Below are 15,542 nucleotides of genomic sequence, written 5' to 3'. Positions count from 1 at the left end.
ATAGATATGCTTACGACGTCCATCAATAAAGGCAGATGTTGAAGGTGAAGACACTTCTTGTGTTCTTGGAGACACAACTGCAACTGGCCACAGGTTTAGTTTAGCTGCTAAAAAAAAATAAAATATAAGTAAACTATGAGGTGGATTTACTAATACAAATAGACTGAGCACTTTGCAAAGGCAATTGCACTAATTTTCCCTGAGCTTAGTAAATGAAGTAAAGCTGTGCTGTTTTCCATCATCCCATCATGTGCAAGCAGATATGCTGTTTTTCTGTTTTCCTTGCACCTGATTGGGTATTCTTTACAAAGTGGAGCTTTACCACATTTACTAAGCTCTGGGAAAATGATTGCAACTGCACTTGCAAACTGCACAGTCTTTTTGCCTTTAGTAAATCCACCCTTGGCCATGCATTTTTTTAAATCAACTTTATTAAAAGTAATAAATAAAAGCAGTGTAAGATCATTCATGTACATGCAAGAAAGCAAACCATTGTACAGCTGTTTGGCTCACTTTGGTGTTTCTGGAATGAAAATCCAAACCCACGAAAAGGGCTCTGGGACAGCAGGGCTCCCAGGGAAGGCACTGAGCTACTCAAACATCATGTTATTGATCATCAATACAATTATCCCACGAATAATAAATGTTTCTATATTGCCAATCTGCCTAACTCTCCACTTATGTACTTATAGTTTACTCACTCTGGAGTCATACACCCAGAACTAAATTGCTAGCAGAGTAGAACAACAGTCTGTTCTACTCCTGCAGATGCCGGCCATGGATTTATTTAAACAGACTGTGCCATGTTATTACTTTGATCCCATCTGCTTTCAACCTTAGCATTTCAGGTTTAACTATTAACCTTGCTCTTGTTACTATGATACTAGGACTAGCCAGTCCATTTGGTAGAGGTTGGTTGGCTCAAAACAGTGTAGAAGATAGGAGGAGGGGATAGGTGCAGGAAGTATAAATCTGACACTATTAGAAGCAATAAGATTTGCAAGACTTATTACAGTTAGATGAGGCAAGAAGAATTCTGATTGATTGTATGTGATGCTTTTACATAGATAGGGTGCAGATGGACAGAGTTTTTGTCCCTCAAAAAATTATATCCTCAGATTTGGTGTCGAACTGTTTCTTTAATTCAGTATGTTCACTTTGGGAAAAGCAGATATTTGTTAGGTACACCCAGGTGTGTATAAGTAAATGAAGTACCCAAAAACTCTTTATATATATATATATATATACACACACACACACATACACACACAGTACATATTGTAAACAATACATATTTATAAGAGACTGTACTAAATGACAAAATACATTTTTGAGTGGTTTAAAACACTGTTAACTGTTAATAAACTGTTATTTTGAGTTTAATTTACATATCAGAACTATCAGAGGGTATTTATATTACTGATATAAAATTTAATCTTGTAATTTGTTTGTAACTTTGACCTTTCTATGTATTGTTTGTATTGTTATGTGCATTTACCTTTTAAAATGCAATAAAACGTTTTTAAAAAGAAAAAAGAACTTGTCCTGGTCCTGGATAAGCACCCAAACATATATTTAAGGGTAAGCATTATACTTCCTCAGCAAACAGAAAATACAATATAATAAAGTCATTCCTAATGTCTCTGTTTGTACCTGGCTTGATGGTGACATTTAGAAGTCCTTCTCCAAAGGCATGTTCTCCAGACACAGACACTTTCAATATATACAGGCCTGAGGTGACCTACAAAATTGAATTCACATAATAAATATCACTATACATGACATTCCTTGATTCTATTTGGATAACAAGGATTATCACGCTATGGAAAATTAAGTATTTACATATTTTTTAAAAAGTATATTGACTATAAAAAAAGCCCTCATTGATCTCTGTAGCTGCAGGCACTGTGGAGAAATTCATCCTCAAGTTTGTACCAAAAGTCATTGGAATCATTCTCTCAGCTGCTCAGTGCACACTGCTTCATGCAGAACATGGGAATGCAATTATTTTAGTAAATAAACACCTAAATACCTTTTCTCCTCAGCAGTTAGAATAGTCTTGTGATTTATATCAGTGTCCAGCAGAGCACTGGTTAAAGCTTGTAGGAGGAGTTTTCATTCTTCTCTCACTGTCCTGTGAGACTGCAGGACCCCTGACCCTCTGTCTGGACAGTGCTGATTGACCATGTGCTGATCTCAGTCACTCTCACATCCACTCTCCCAATACACACCAAACTGAGTATGTGCAGTTTGCCCCGAAGGCTCTGTTCTATCAGGAGATGAATCTGGGACAGTGGAAGATGGGGAGGATCAGAGAAGACAGGATTAAACATCCTTTTTACACAATGCAGAGGATTAACCCCTTAGGTTCCACAGTGAGTATAACAAGCATGCTTTACTGCATATACAGACTGATTTCACTGTTGTGGGTTTAGTAACAGTTTAAGAATATGTACTTTTTTCAAAGTCCATAGCCTAGCTACAAGTTTACATTAAGCTTCCCCTCATGTCCCAACATGAACCCTTGCTGGATTTAGTGCCTATAGCACAATTTATTTATTGAAAGGGGGAATAAATTAGGGACTATGATAAGTAATAGTGCAGAAAAGCTTATGGTGTTTTCAGGCTCTTTAAAGCGGAAATTCACCCTAAAGTAGAACTCTGTTTTATGCCCTCCTCCTCTATGTATGGCACTTTTTTTGGGGTGGGGGCAGGTACCTGGTTTTGACAGATACATGTTCGTGCTTCCGGTTGGATCACTGTGGCAGATCCACTGGAAATCTCCCCCCACCCACAACCTTCTGGGACATATCACAGTTCCCAGAAGGCTGCATGACCATTCACAGCTCAGCTCACCCATACGCAGCGAGAAGCCATCTGTGAAGCCGCAAGGAATCACAGCCAGCTGCCCACAGTCAGAGATGTGGAAATTTTTGAAAAAACTTGATGTCCCAATCTGCTTGTCCCTCATGACAATCTACTTGTCCAGGTAAAAAAGAAAGATATTTTAACCAAAACCTTATTTAAATCAGAAGTGATTTGAAGGGGAGGCTGGAGGTCAGTAGTCTTTTCTGCAGGCGTGCGTTGGACCAGCTATATGGGGAGGTTGGAGGCAGTAGTCTTTTCTGTAGGCGTGTGTTGGGCCAGCTATGAGGAGAGGTTGGAGGACGGTAGTCTTTTTTTTTGCAGGCGTGCATTGGACTGGCTTTGAAGGGGAGGCTGGAGGTCAGTAGTCTTTTCTGGACTGGCTGTGAGGGGAGAGTTAGAGGCCAGTTATTTATTTTTTTTTTTAGATGTGTGTTGGGCCGGTTAAGAAGGGAGATTGCAGGCCAGTCCTTTTTTTCCAGGCATGTGTTGGACTGGCTATGATAAGTTGGAGGCCGGTCCTTTTTTTGAGGCATATGTTGGACTGGATATGAGAGTAGATTGGAGGCCGGTCCTTTTTTCCAGGCATGCGTTGAACTGGCTGAAAGGGAAAGTTGGAGGCTTGCACTACTTTTCAGGTATGTGTTGGATCAGCTATGAGGGTAGGTTGGAGGCCAGTCCTTTTTTTCCAGGCATGTGTTGGACTGGCTATGATAAGTTGGAGGCCGGTCCTTTTTTTGAGGCATATGTTGGACTGGATATGAGAGTAGATTGGAGGCCGGTCCTTTTTTCCAGGCATGCGTTGAACTGGCTGAAAGGGAAAGTTGGAGGCTTGCACTACTTTTCAGGTATGTGTTGGATCAGCTATGAGGGTAGGTTGGAGGCCAGTCCTTTTTTTCCAGGCATGTGTTGGACTGGCTATGATAAGTTGGAGGCCGGTCCTTTTTTTGAGGCATATGTTGGACTGGATATGAGAGTAGATTGGAGGCCGGTCCTTTTTTCCAGGCATGCATTGAACTGGCTGAAAGGGAAAGTTGGAGGCTTGCACTACTTTTCAGGTATGTGTTGGATCAGCTATGAGGGTAGGTTGGAGGCCAGTACTTTTTTCAGCCGTGCACTGAACTTGCTATGAGGGGGTTTGGAGGCTGGTAGTCATTTTTTTCAGGTGTGTGTTGAACTTGCTATGATGCCTGTACTTTTTTTCACGTGTGTTGAACTGGCTATTAGGGTAGGTTGGAAGGCAGTACTTTTTTTCAAGTATGCATTGCACTTGCTATGAGGGGATGTTGGAGGCCTATACTTTTTTCAGGTGTGTGTTGAACTTGCTATGAGGCCTGTACTTTTTTCATGCGTGTGTTGAACTGGCTATTAGGATAGGTTGGAGGCCAGTACTTTTTTTCAAGTATGCATTGCACTTGCTATGAGGGAAGATTGGAAGCCAGTACTTTTTTTCAGGCGTGCTTTGAACTTGCTATGAGGGGATGTTGGGGATGTTGGAGGCCTATACTTTTGTTCAGGTGTGTGTTGGACCGGCTATGAGGGGAGGTTGGAGGCCAGTATTTTTTTTCAGTCAAGTTTTAGGCCATCTATAATGGTGGTTTCACATAGGACTGCAAATATATGCAACCAAAACATCTGTTTGTGAATTAATTTTTTAAACTAGTTTAAATTCTGAATGTATTTCTTGCTATGTATGTCACAATTTGGAAATGACGTTAGGGTGGAGTTAGGGACCGCACTGTACAGAGGAGCCTTGAAGTGGCAGTGTGGCTCCACATATATTTGCACATTTATCCAACATAAACTGAAAACAGATTGCTGAAACAATTTAGGCTTTTTCCAATTTTGCTGGCTGGCTGGTAAGTATGCTGGAGGACTCTGTGTATTGTAACATTCTGTGAACAGTCCTGCCTATGTGCACCTTACATGAAGCATCCAATCACACTTTTTTGTTGTGGTAAGATGCATTACTGCAACGTAGATAGACAGATGTTCCATGCATTAGTGTGTTGCAGTGCTTAAAAATAGAGAAAGTGACTGAGCATGTGCAGAGCAAGAACTTTCGAATGGTGACCAGGGATTGGGATGCCTGAATGACTACATTTGGCTATGATGCATGCATTTGCTTTTTAGCCCTCTGGTGAGTGCACATAGATGGCGGAATGCACATTGTTGGTGGTAGGGGAAGAAGATTTGTGGTCATCTCTTTCTTTTTACACTGCTTTGGACTTTATACAAGGTTGGATACATACTTTACTGATTGGACTTTTTCATTATATGGCGTTATCACTATTTATTGTATTTCAATTTATCACATTGTGCTATCACTTTCTATTTTTTGAGTATTGGTCTGTGATGTGATGTATGGATTGACACTGGGGGTGATTTGGTTTGCACATATATTATTTATTGATAATTTTGTATGTATTAGGTAATTTATGATTCAGCGCTGCACTATTTTTCATTCTGTATTATTTTACAAGGTTGGTGGGTCACTTGTTTGGTGCTATCAGCTCTTCTTTAGAAGCGCTCACTTATATATCATCTCCTAGAGTAACTACATGTCTCCTGAAATCTCCTCCATGCTCTTGAGACAGTGCTGGGAGACAGAGCAAACCTTCAGGAAATGGCACGTATTGATGTGCAATCCTTGAGGATGAGGTATCGCCTCATGCTACCAGTAGCGACACTGACCCTAGCCAAATGCAAAACTAGTGAAAAACAGTCAGAAAAGATGAGTAGGGAAAAAAATTGACACCAAAGCAGCTGAAACTGATTAACAACCCCCTCTGCTACTTAACTGACCAGATCAATATCCCAGGAGTTTAATTGACTTGATGGTATACTTTATAAAAATTAAAGGAACACATTTTTAATCAGTCTACAGGGCTTAGTCACCCTCTAGCTTCTTATGTCTCTCGTAGTGTCATTAACTTACAATAGTTTCTTGCTCTGTTCCCACTATTTCTGCTGCATGCACCATCCAATAAAATGAATCACACATCTAGGAGAGTTGGACCCTCAATTCATGGCTGCACTGGATGTGGAGATCTGGGATCCCAATTCCAGACATCTCACCACAACATATACGAGACTATTAGGTAGTATAACTCTGCTCCATCTATTAATCAGTTGGCGACAGGCCCATGTAAAATATATAGCGAGCCGGGGTCTCTTCTACGCCAGATCATGTGCATGTACATGATCTTTCATCTCTAGGTAGGGAGCACACGTGCCCGTTACCCCATCTGTGCTGTTATTCACTAAAGCCTAAGCCGATCGGCAGGTTCAGCCAAATGATTTATGGCTGGGACCTGCTGATCGGCTGAGCGAATAACATAACAGAGCTCTGCATTGACAAGCAACACAGACCTCTGTATAGACAGCAGCGATGTGTCTATTTTTTTCTCCCTGCAAAGAAGAGAGTAAAAACAGTCACATGGATTACTAAAATCAGCCCATATACACACGGTACACATTGTTAGCACACTGCTAACCCTTTGATTGCACCTAGATGTTACTCCTTCCCAGTCAGTGTCATTTGTACAGTGACAGTGTATAGTACTAACACTGATCATTGTGTCAGTTGCGACAAAGTGTCAGATTGCTCGGCGCACTATCACAGTCCCACTATAAGTCTATTATCATCGCCATTACTAGTATAAAAATAAATAAATAAAAATTCCAGTATTTATCCCATTGTTTGTAGATGCTACAACACACTTAATACACACTTATTGATTTGCTTTTTTTTTTTTTTTTACCAAAAACATGTAACAGAATATATGTTGACCTAAATTTATTAAGAAATTTTATTTTTTTTTTTACATTTTTATTGGATATGTGGTGGTCAGCTATCACCAAAAGAAAGCTCTATTTTTGTGGAAAAAAAATGAAAAATTTCATTTGTGTACAGCGTTGCATGACTATGCTATTGCCAGTGAAAGTAGTGAAGTGGGGACTAGCAAAAAAAATGCTCAATGTACCCCATACTCATTCACATGGGGGGGGGGTTGTCAGGATTTGCTGACAGCTGATGAGTGATCGTTTGTTAAGGATGCAGCGGCCAGCTTCCTGGCCCGCTTCTTAACCTCTTCCTGTCCGCCCATTCTATATAGACGGCGGATGGGAAGCAGTGCCGATGCTCGTGTGTGGCTCACAGACCGCACACTCTGGAGCCTGGTGATTGGTGTGTCACCTGCACACAGTGGATCACATTAACGCTGTGTTCGGGTGATCACATGATGTATTACCTTGTGACTGCTGTGACCAACCAATCACAAAACTCACATAGTAAACATTGAAACAAAGTAAAGATCACTTCTCTCTGCTCTCAATGTGAGTGCAGAGAGAAGCGATCCTGTAGTGTGTGAGTGTACACTGCCTGTCAGGCTGCTTGTACACTCAAACACTACAGTGCCAGCCACCCCAGTGTTTCAGTTTATTTCCCCTGTGTCCCTAAACACTGCCCCAGAATATCAATAATAAATAATTCAGGAGACCCTGTCACCTGTCCCAGTGCACACAAAACACCCTCATACACCACACTAATGTCCTGCTCACCGCCATACCCCAAACCAACACCCTGATCAATGCCATATGCCATGCCAGCACCCTGATCACCTCCATGCCCTATACCAGCGTCCTGATCACCTCCATAGCCCATACCAATGTCCTGATCACTGCCATACCAGTGTCCTGGTCACTGCCATACCCCAAACCAACTCCCTGATCACTGCCATATGCCATACCAGCACCCTGATCACCTCCAAACACCATGCCAGCGCCCTGATCACCTCCATACTCAATACCAGCGCCTTGATCACCTCCATACCCCATACCTATGTCCTGATCACCACCATACCCCAAACCAACACCCTGATCACCGCCATGCCCCATACAGCAATCCTGATCACCGCCAAACACCATAACAGCGCCCTGATCACCCCAAATGCCATACCAGCATCCTGTTCACAGCCATACACTGTAACAGCATCCTAGCTACTGCCGTACCAGAATCCTGATCACAGCCATACCTCATGCTAATGTCCTGATCACAGCCATACCCCATACCAGTGTCTTGATCACTGTTATGTGCCATACCAGCATCCTGATCACTGCTATATGCCATACCAACATCCTGATCAACGCCATACACCATACCAGTGTCCTGATCACAGCCATACCTCATGCTAAAGTCCTGATCACCGTCATACCCCATACCAGTGTCTTGATCACTGTTATGTGCCATACCAGCATCCTGATCACCGCCATGCCCCATACCAGTATCCTGATCACCCCATATGCCATACCAGCATCCTTATCACCACGATGCCCCATACCAGCATCCTGTTCATCCCATATGCCATACCAGTGTCCTGATCGCTACCATACCATCACCCTGATCACCAGCATACCCCATTCCAGCATTTTGATCACCGTCATACTCTATACCAGCATCCTGATCACAGCCATACCCCATACCAGCATCCTGGCTACTGCCATACCAGCGTCTAGATCACAGCCATACCTCATGCTAATGTCCTGATCAACGCCATACGCCATACCAGCGTCCTGATCACTGCCATATGCCATAACCACGTCAGGCATTTTAGGATCTCAACTGATCAATTTTCAAATATACAGTTAGGTCCATATATATTTGGACACAGCACAATTTTAGTTTTTTTCGGGTATTTACCAAAACATATTCAAGCTATAGTTATATAATGGGTATGGGCTGAAAGTGCGCACTCACAAACAAAGAACAACTGAAGACAGCTACAGTTAGAGCCTGGCAAAGCATCAGAAAGGAGGAAACCCAGTCTTTGGTAATGTCCATGGGTTCCAGACTTCAGGCAGTCATTGCCAGTAAAGGATTCTCAACAAAATATTAAAAATGAACATTTTATTTATGATTATATTCAATTGTCCATTTACTTTTGGTCCCTTGAAAAAGGGGGGTGGCTACTCTTAAGAGCTGTAATTCCCAAACCCTTCCTCCAATTTGGATGTACATACCCTCAAATTAAACCTGAGAGTGTGCACTTTCAGTCCATATCCATTATATAACTATAGCTTGAATATGTTTTGGTCAATACCTGAAAAAAATCTAAAATTGTTCCTGTGTCCAAATATATATAAACCTAACTGTATATGGACCTAACTGTATATCCCATAGTTTGTAGACTCTATAGCTTTCACACATACTAAATAATATAAACTGTTTTGGGTTATTTTTACCCCCAAAATGTAGCAGAATACATTTTGGCCTAAATTTATGAAGAAAAAATATCTATTTGCAAAATTTTATAACAAAAACCAAGCAAAAAATGTTTTTTTTTTTAAAGTTTGGTATTTTTTCATGTATATAGCAAAAAATAAAAAAAACAAATACCACCAAAAGAAAGCTCTATCTGTCTCAAAAAAGGATAACAATTTAATATGGTTACAGTGTTGCATGAATGAGTAATTGTCACTCAAAGTGTGATAGTGCTGAAAGCTGAAAATTGGCCTGGACTGGAAGGGGGTGAAAGTGTCCGGACTTGAAGTGGTTAACAGCCAGCTATTGTTGAAGATGCTGGTGGACGCTAACTCCAAAAATCTGCATCTGATCAGTATCTGGAAACTGCAGCTGAACCGCTGAATAGCTGCATTTGAAATTGGCAGTGAAAACGGACAGGAAATTCACACCAGACGACATGTGTGAACCTAGCCTTAGGCAAATTAGGTGGCCACAAGGCACCTGTAAGTGTGAGGCATTAGGCGACCAGCTAGTTAAAGAACCGCCTCTTGAGTTTTGGGCATTCCTGCCCTTTCGCAAGTTCAAATGTGTATTGAATTTAAGAAAGGGACGGGAATGCCTGAAAAGGTCATTCCTATGGCTTTTGACATACATGCATACATAAGCTATCGTGAATTGCTTTTTAGAGAAAGAGCATAGAGAGGGTGTGAACCTAGCCTTATATAGATGGAGAGAGGGGGAGGTGTTCTGTAGCCCTGACACACTTCCTGTCCTAGGGTGACAATGCTGCTCTCCATAGTCTGACAGTGTGTTGATCTGTCATGTTGTTAAAAGGATATTATGCCATCCAGGGTTCTCAACAAGGCAGGTTAAGGGGCTCTAGGGAGTTTGTGTAATGCAGATGAAATTGGTTTTTCATTTTTTTTATTGTTTCATAAAGGTCCATTTTGGGACCTGGAGCCTGGAGATTTCAAAGTGATCTGGAAGGGAAGAAATATGCAATCCTTGGACCAGGTTTTAGGAATAGCCAGGACACTGATTATGCAGGTGGGTTCTGGGCTTTTTGTAGAGACAGGACCAGGGTTCTAGGCTCTACCTTCCCGAGGAGTCCAGGTGTGTGCAAGGGAGAATCCAGAGGGGTGCACGTGTGCACTGGAAAGGACAGAGTCCAGGGCCCAAGGCCAGAGCAGCAAGGGGCTGGCAGCTGTGTGGGCAGTGTTGGCGAGGAAGTGATCTATGGGGGACAGATTAGGGTCTATAGTGGAAGGTCTGAGCAGAACTGCTGTACATAAGCCAGGAGGCTGAATAACTATTTTGTTGCAAGAGTAAGCCAGGAGGCTGGATTTGTTGTTGTGTGTTGATGTGGCAAACATACATTGTATGGACTTTTTTTTCTTTAATAAAAGTGGGTCAAGAAACCCTTAAACAAAAAATTATGGCGTGGATTCTACTTGCTGGTGAGCGCTACCCTGAGCTAAACAACCACCAAACATCACAATAGATATAGTACATTGAGTGTTGTCACCCTAGGACAGAAAGTGAACATGATCACCAGATGAACAAAAAAAACTAGATAAGCCTAAAAAAAATAAAACGATGGCAGCCAACAAATCTAAAGATTGGTAAACTGCAAAAGATTTTGTTCTCAGGTTTAGACACGCTTCAACTCCCATGGAAACATAAGAAAAAAGGAGCGGAGAAATCGCTCAGGGGATGATGGGCAAAACTTTTGGAAATTGTGTTCGCAAAAAGCAAATGGAGGCCTTTATCTGACAACAATGAATGTAAAAAATAAATACATAAATGATGTCTAACACCACCTAGAGTGTCCATCTTCCAGATTAACAGGAAGCATTCACTGAATGCATCTGTCTTTACGGGCAACAGACAATCCAACCGCCAACGCTAACAACTGTGATGCTCATTAAATTTGCATTAGCTCAGCTGAACAAGCCGTCTCACCATCTACACTTACTACTGTACCTCCCCAGATAACGATGAACACCACGTGACCTAAATCTGAGCCCAGAGTACCTTTACCTTTACATGTGGTCCCATTATCGGAACAGACAGCTTCTTGTAAGCACCGTGCATGGCCCCTTAAGATGTTAAAGGCCCACTATAGGAAAACATATTGTATTTTGGAAAATGTAAGGTCAGTGACTATACAGATAGTATTCTCGGTGCACAATAACTGACTAAAAAGTGTTTCAAGTGATAGGCCTTAAAAAATGAACTCCTGTAGGCATTAAAAACATAAATACAGATCCATACTTGCACGTCTAAATGCCTGTATTCGCTTCTCCAAAGAACCAGTATTGAAATGTGAAGTAAATCTCTTTTTGGTTCCTTAATTTCCAGCTTCTCTGCTCCTCCCCAATGAATGCCCAGTTAGTGGGCGTCACTAACATTGATCTCAGACACAGCATAGTTGCCACAATCCCCTGCGCACAAAGTGTGACTTGCAAAGGGGGCGTGTCAGCTACAGTGGCCCTATCCCCAGCTTCCCCTGATTCCTATAATTGGTCAGGGGTGTGGAAATATTTTAAAAAACTACTTGTACGGGTACCAAATCTGGGTCCCAATCTACTTGTCCCTCATGACAATTTGCTTGTCCTGATAAAAAAATAATAATTTTGCAGCTCCCAGCCTGTCTCCATCATTGTACCCGGGGACTAGCAGGGAGAGACTTTGCAGTGTGACAAGCACCAATTGGGTGCTCATCAAGAAAGGGGAGTGTCGAGCTATCCTAATGCTCAGCAGAAGCGCATGTGCTGAGCGAGTAAATGAGGTGCCGCTCCAAGTGAAGAATAAAAAAAAAAAAAGTATTCCTTCAGGTTACTCTTGCACAGGGAAGTACTTGGGTGCTCAGTACAAGCGTATGCTGAGCAGCCAAATCAAGTTCTAGTGTAGCATGAGGTTCTGTATCCCCTGCACCAACTGCACGTGATGGAATCAGGGTAAACAAGCCAAGCACCGAGCTAAAACTGAGGTACTTAAAGGCACTTAACTTCTTACAAAACAGACTACAACGCAGGTATGGGGTGCTAGAGCTGCTGTGAAATCTTCATGCTATGTGAAGCTGTGCATGCTGTGTAGCAGTGAAGGGGTTACGTGTAGTGGGCTAGGTCTGGTGTGTGAAGCCGTGTAGCAGTGAAGGGGTTACGTGTAGTGGGCTAGGTCTGGTGTGTGAAACCATGTAGCAGTGAAGGGTTATGTGTAGTGGGCTAGGTCTGGTGTGTGAAGCCGTGTAACAGTGAAGGGTTACGTGTAGTGGGCTAGGTCTGGTGTGTGAAACCATGCAGCAGTGAAAGGTTACGTGTAGTGGGCTAGGTCTGGTGTGTGAAACCTTGTAGCAGTGAAGGGTTACGTGTAGTGGGCTAGGTCTGGTGTGTGAAACCATGCAGCAGTGAAAGGTTACGTGTAGTGGGCTAGGTCTGGTGTGTGAAACCATGCAGCAGTGAAAGGTTACGTGCAGTGGGCTAGGTCTGGTGTGTGAAACCATTTAGCAGTGAAGGGTTACGTGTAGTGGGCTAGGTCTGGTGTGTGAAACCATGTAGCAGTGAAGGGTTATGTGTAGTGGGCTAGGTCTGGTGTGTGAAGCCGTGTAACAGTGAAGGGTTACGTGTAGTGGGCTAGGTCTGGTGTGTGAAGCTGTGTAGCAGTGAAGGAGTTACGTGCAGTGGGCTAGGTCTGGTGTGTGAAACCTTGTAGCAGTGAAGGGTTACGTGTAGTGGGCTAGGTCTGGTGTGTGAAACCATGCAGCAGTGAAAGGTTACGTGTAGTGGGCTAGGTCTGGTGTGTGAAACCATTTAGCAGTGAAGGGTTACGTGTAGTGGGCTAGGTCTGGTGTGTGAAGCCGTGTAACAGTGAAGGGGTTACGTGTAGTGGGCTAGGCCTGGTGTGTGAAGCTATGTAACAGTGAAGGGGTTAAGTGCAGTGGGCTAGGTCTGTTGTGTGAAGCCTTGTAGCAGTGATGGGGTTAAGTGCAGTGAGCTAGGTCTGGTGTGTAAAGTCGTGTAGCAGTGAAGGGGTTAAGTGCAGTGAGCTAGGTCTGGTGTGTAAAGTCAAGTAGCAGTGAAGGGGTTAAGTGCAGTGGGCTAGGTCTGCTGTGTGAAGCCGTGTAGCAGTGAAGGGGTTAAGTGCAGTCGGCTAGGTCCGGTGTGTAAAGCCATGTAGCAGTGAAGGGGTTAAGTGCAGTGGGCTTGGTCTGCTGTGTGAAGCCGTGTAGCAGTGAAGGGGTTACGTGTAGTAGGCTAGGTCTGGTGTCTGAAGTCATGTAGCATTGAAGGGGTTAAGTGCAGTGGGCTAGGTCTGGTGTGTAAAGTCGTGTAGCAGTGAAGGGGTTACGTGTAGTGGGCTTGGTCTGCTGTGTGAAGCCGTGTAGCAGTGAAGGGGTTACGTGTAGTAGGCTAGGTCTGGTGTCTGAAGTCATGTAGCATTGAAGGGGTTAAGTGCAGTGGGCTAGGTCTGGTGTGTAAAGTCGTGTAGTAGTGAAGGGGTTACGTGTAGTGGGCTATGTCTGGTGTGTGAAGCCGTGTAGCAGTGAAGGAGTTAAATATAGTGGGCTAGGTCTGGTGTGTGAAGCCGTGTAGCAGTGAAGGGGTTACGTGCAGTGGGCTAGGTCTGGTGTGTGAAGCCGGGTAGCAGTGATGGGGTTAAGTATAGTGAGCTAGGTCTGATGTGTGAAGCCGTGTAGCAGTGAAGAGGTTATGTGTAGTGCGCTAGGTCTGGTATGTGAAGCCGTGTAGCAGTGAAGGGGTTACGTGTAGTGGGCTAGGTCTGGTGTGTTAAGCTGGGTGGCAGTGATGGGGTTAAGTATAATGAGCTAGGTCTGATATGTGAAGCCGTGTAGCAGTGAAGGGGTTAAGTGTAGTGGGCTAGGTCTGGTGTGTGAAACCGTTTAGCAGTGAAGGGGTTACGTGTAGTGGGCTAGGTCTGGTGTGTGAAGCCGTGTAGCAGTGAAAGGGTTACGTGTAGTGGGCTAGGTCTGGTGTGTGAAGCCGGGTAGCAGTGATGGGGTTAAGTATAATGAGCTAGGTCTGATGTGTGAAGCCGTGTAGCAGTGAAGAGGTTATGTGTAGTGGGCTAGGTCTGGTGTGTTAAGCTGGGTGGCAGTGATGGGGTTAAGTATAATGAGCTAGGTCTGATATGTGAAGCCGTGTAGCAGTGAAGGGGTTAAGTGTAGTAGGCTAGGTCTGGTGTGTGAAGCCGTGTAGCAGTGAAGGGGTTACGTGTAGTGGGCTAGGTCTGGTGTGTGAAGCCGGGTAGCAGTGATGGGGTTAAGTATAGTGAGCTAGGTCTGATGTGTGAAGCCGTGTAGCAGTGAAGAGGTTATGTGTAGTGCGCTAGGTCTGGTATGTGAAGCCGTGTAGCAGTGAAGGGGTTACGTGTAGTGGGCTAGGTCTGGTGTGTTAAGCTGGGTGGCAGTGATGGGGTTAAGTATAATGAGCTAGGTCTGATATGTGAAGCCGTGTAGCAGTGAAGGGGTTAAGTGTAGTGGGCTAGGTCTGGTGTGTGAAACCGTTTAGCAGTGAAGGGGTTACGTGTAGTGGGCTAGGTCTGGTGTGTGAAGCCGTGTAGCAGTGAAGGGGTTACGTGTAGTGGGCTAGGTCTGGTGTGTGAAGCCGGGTAGCAGTGATGGGGTTAAGTATAATGAGCTAGGTCTGATGTGTGAAGCCGTGTAGCAGTGAAGAGGTTATGTGTAGTGGGCTAGGTCTGGTGTGTTAAGCTGGGTGGCAGTGATGGGGTTAAGTATAATGAGCTAGGTCTGATATGTGAAGCCGTGTAGCAGTGAAGGGGTTAAGTGTAGTAGGCTAGGTCTGGTGTGTGAAGCCGTGTAGCAGTGAAGGGGTTACGTGTAGTGGGCTAGGTCTGGTGTGTGAAGCCGGGTAGCAGTGATGGGGTTAAGTATAGTGAGCTAGGTCTGATGTGTGAAGCCGTGTAGCAGTGAAGAGGTTATGTGTAGTGGGCTAGGTCTGGTATGTGAAGCCGTGAATGCAGCGATTATCATCACAAGCTGGACTGAAGCTGCTCGTTTCCCCCTGTAGTAAGGTGCATGGCTCCCCAAGGCTGATCATCTGCTTGCCCGCAGCAGGGCTAAATGTCAAAGAAAACCACCTGCCCGGTGCCCAGAACTGCATGTCTCGGCCGATAGGATTTGCACATTCCTGCACAGTAGACAATGACGGCACCTGGGAACCGAAGAATAGAGAAGAATTGGTTCAGGGGAGGACAACGCTCACCCAAAGAACGGCTTTGATGTGGTATTAAAAGGTTCGGATTTAAAAAATAAACACCTGCTGTGTGCAGTGTTTTTTCACAGAGCAGCCCTGATTCGCTTCTTCTCAGGCACCCTGCCGATGCTTCTGGCTCCTCCCCCTTGACCATTGCACCCAATGGCAAGCCATCTGCTATGAGGGCACAGGTGCAT

General features: G+C 44.0%; 1 protein-coding gene across 2 annotated transcripts in view; it reads right to left on the bottom strand.

Moving 5' to 3' along the window:
* Positions 1 to 15,542, bottom strand: part of KIAA0319 (KIAA0319 ortholog) — an 89,272-nt gene that overhangs the window by 39,481 nt on the left and 34,249 nt on the right. Inside the window, exons 7-8 of one of the 2 annotated variants that reach the window (XM_089682244.1) lie at positions 1,654 to 1,741; positions 15 to 107 (exon numbers count right to left, since the gene is read on the bottom strand). In XM_089682244.1, the coding sequence (XP_089538370.1) occupies positions 15 to 107; positions 1,654 to 1,741 (181 nt within the window). The remainder of the gene's footprint in view (positions 1 to 14; positions 108 to 1,653; positions 1,742 to 15,542) is intronic. The other variant, XM_089682245.1, reaches the window with a different exon arrangement.

The sequence above is a fragment of the Staurois parvus genome, unplaced genomic scaffold, assembly GCF_062004578.1.
Source record: "Staurois parvus isolate SC_StPar_1 unplaced genomic scaffold, SC_StPar_1.0 ptg000287l, whole genome shotgun sequence".
NCBI classification, from domain to species: Eukaryota; Metazoa; Chordata; class Amphibia; order Anura; family Ranidae; genus Staurois; species Staurois parvus.
This window is presented reverse-complemented; position numbering and strand designations above follow the sequence as displayed.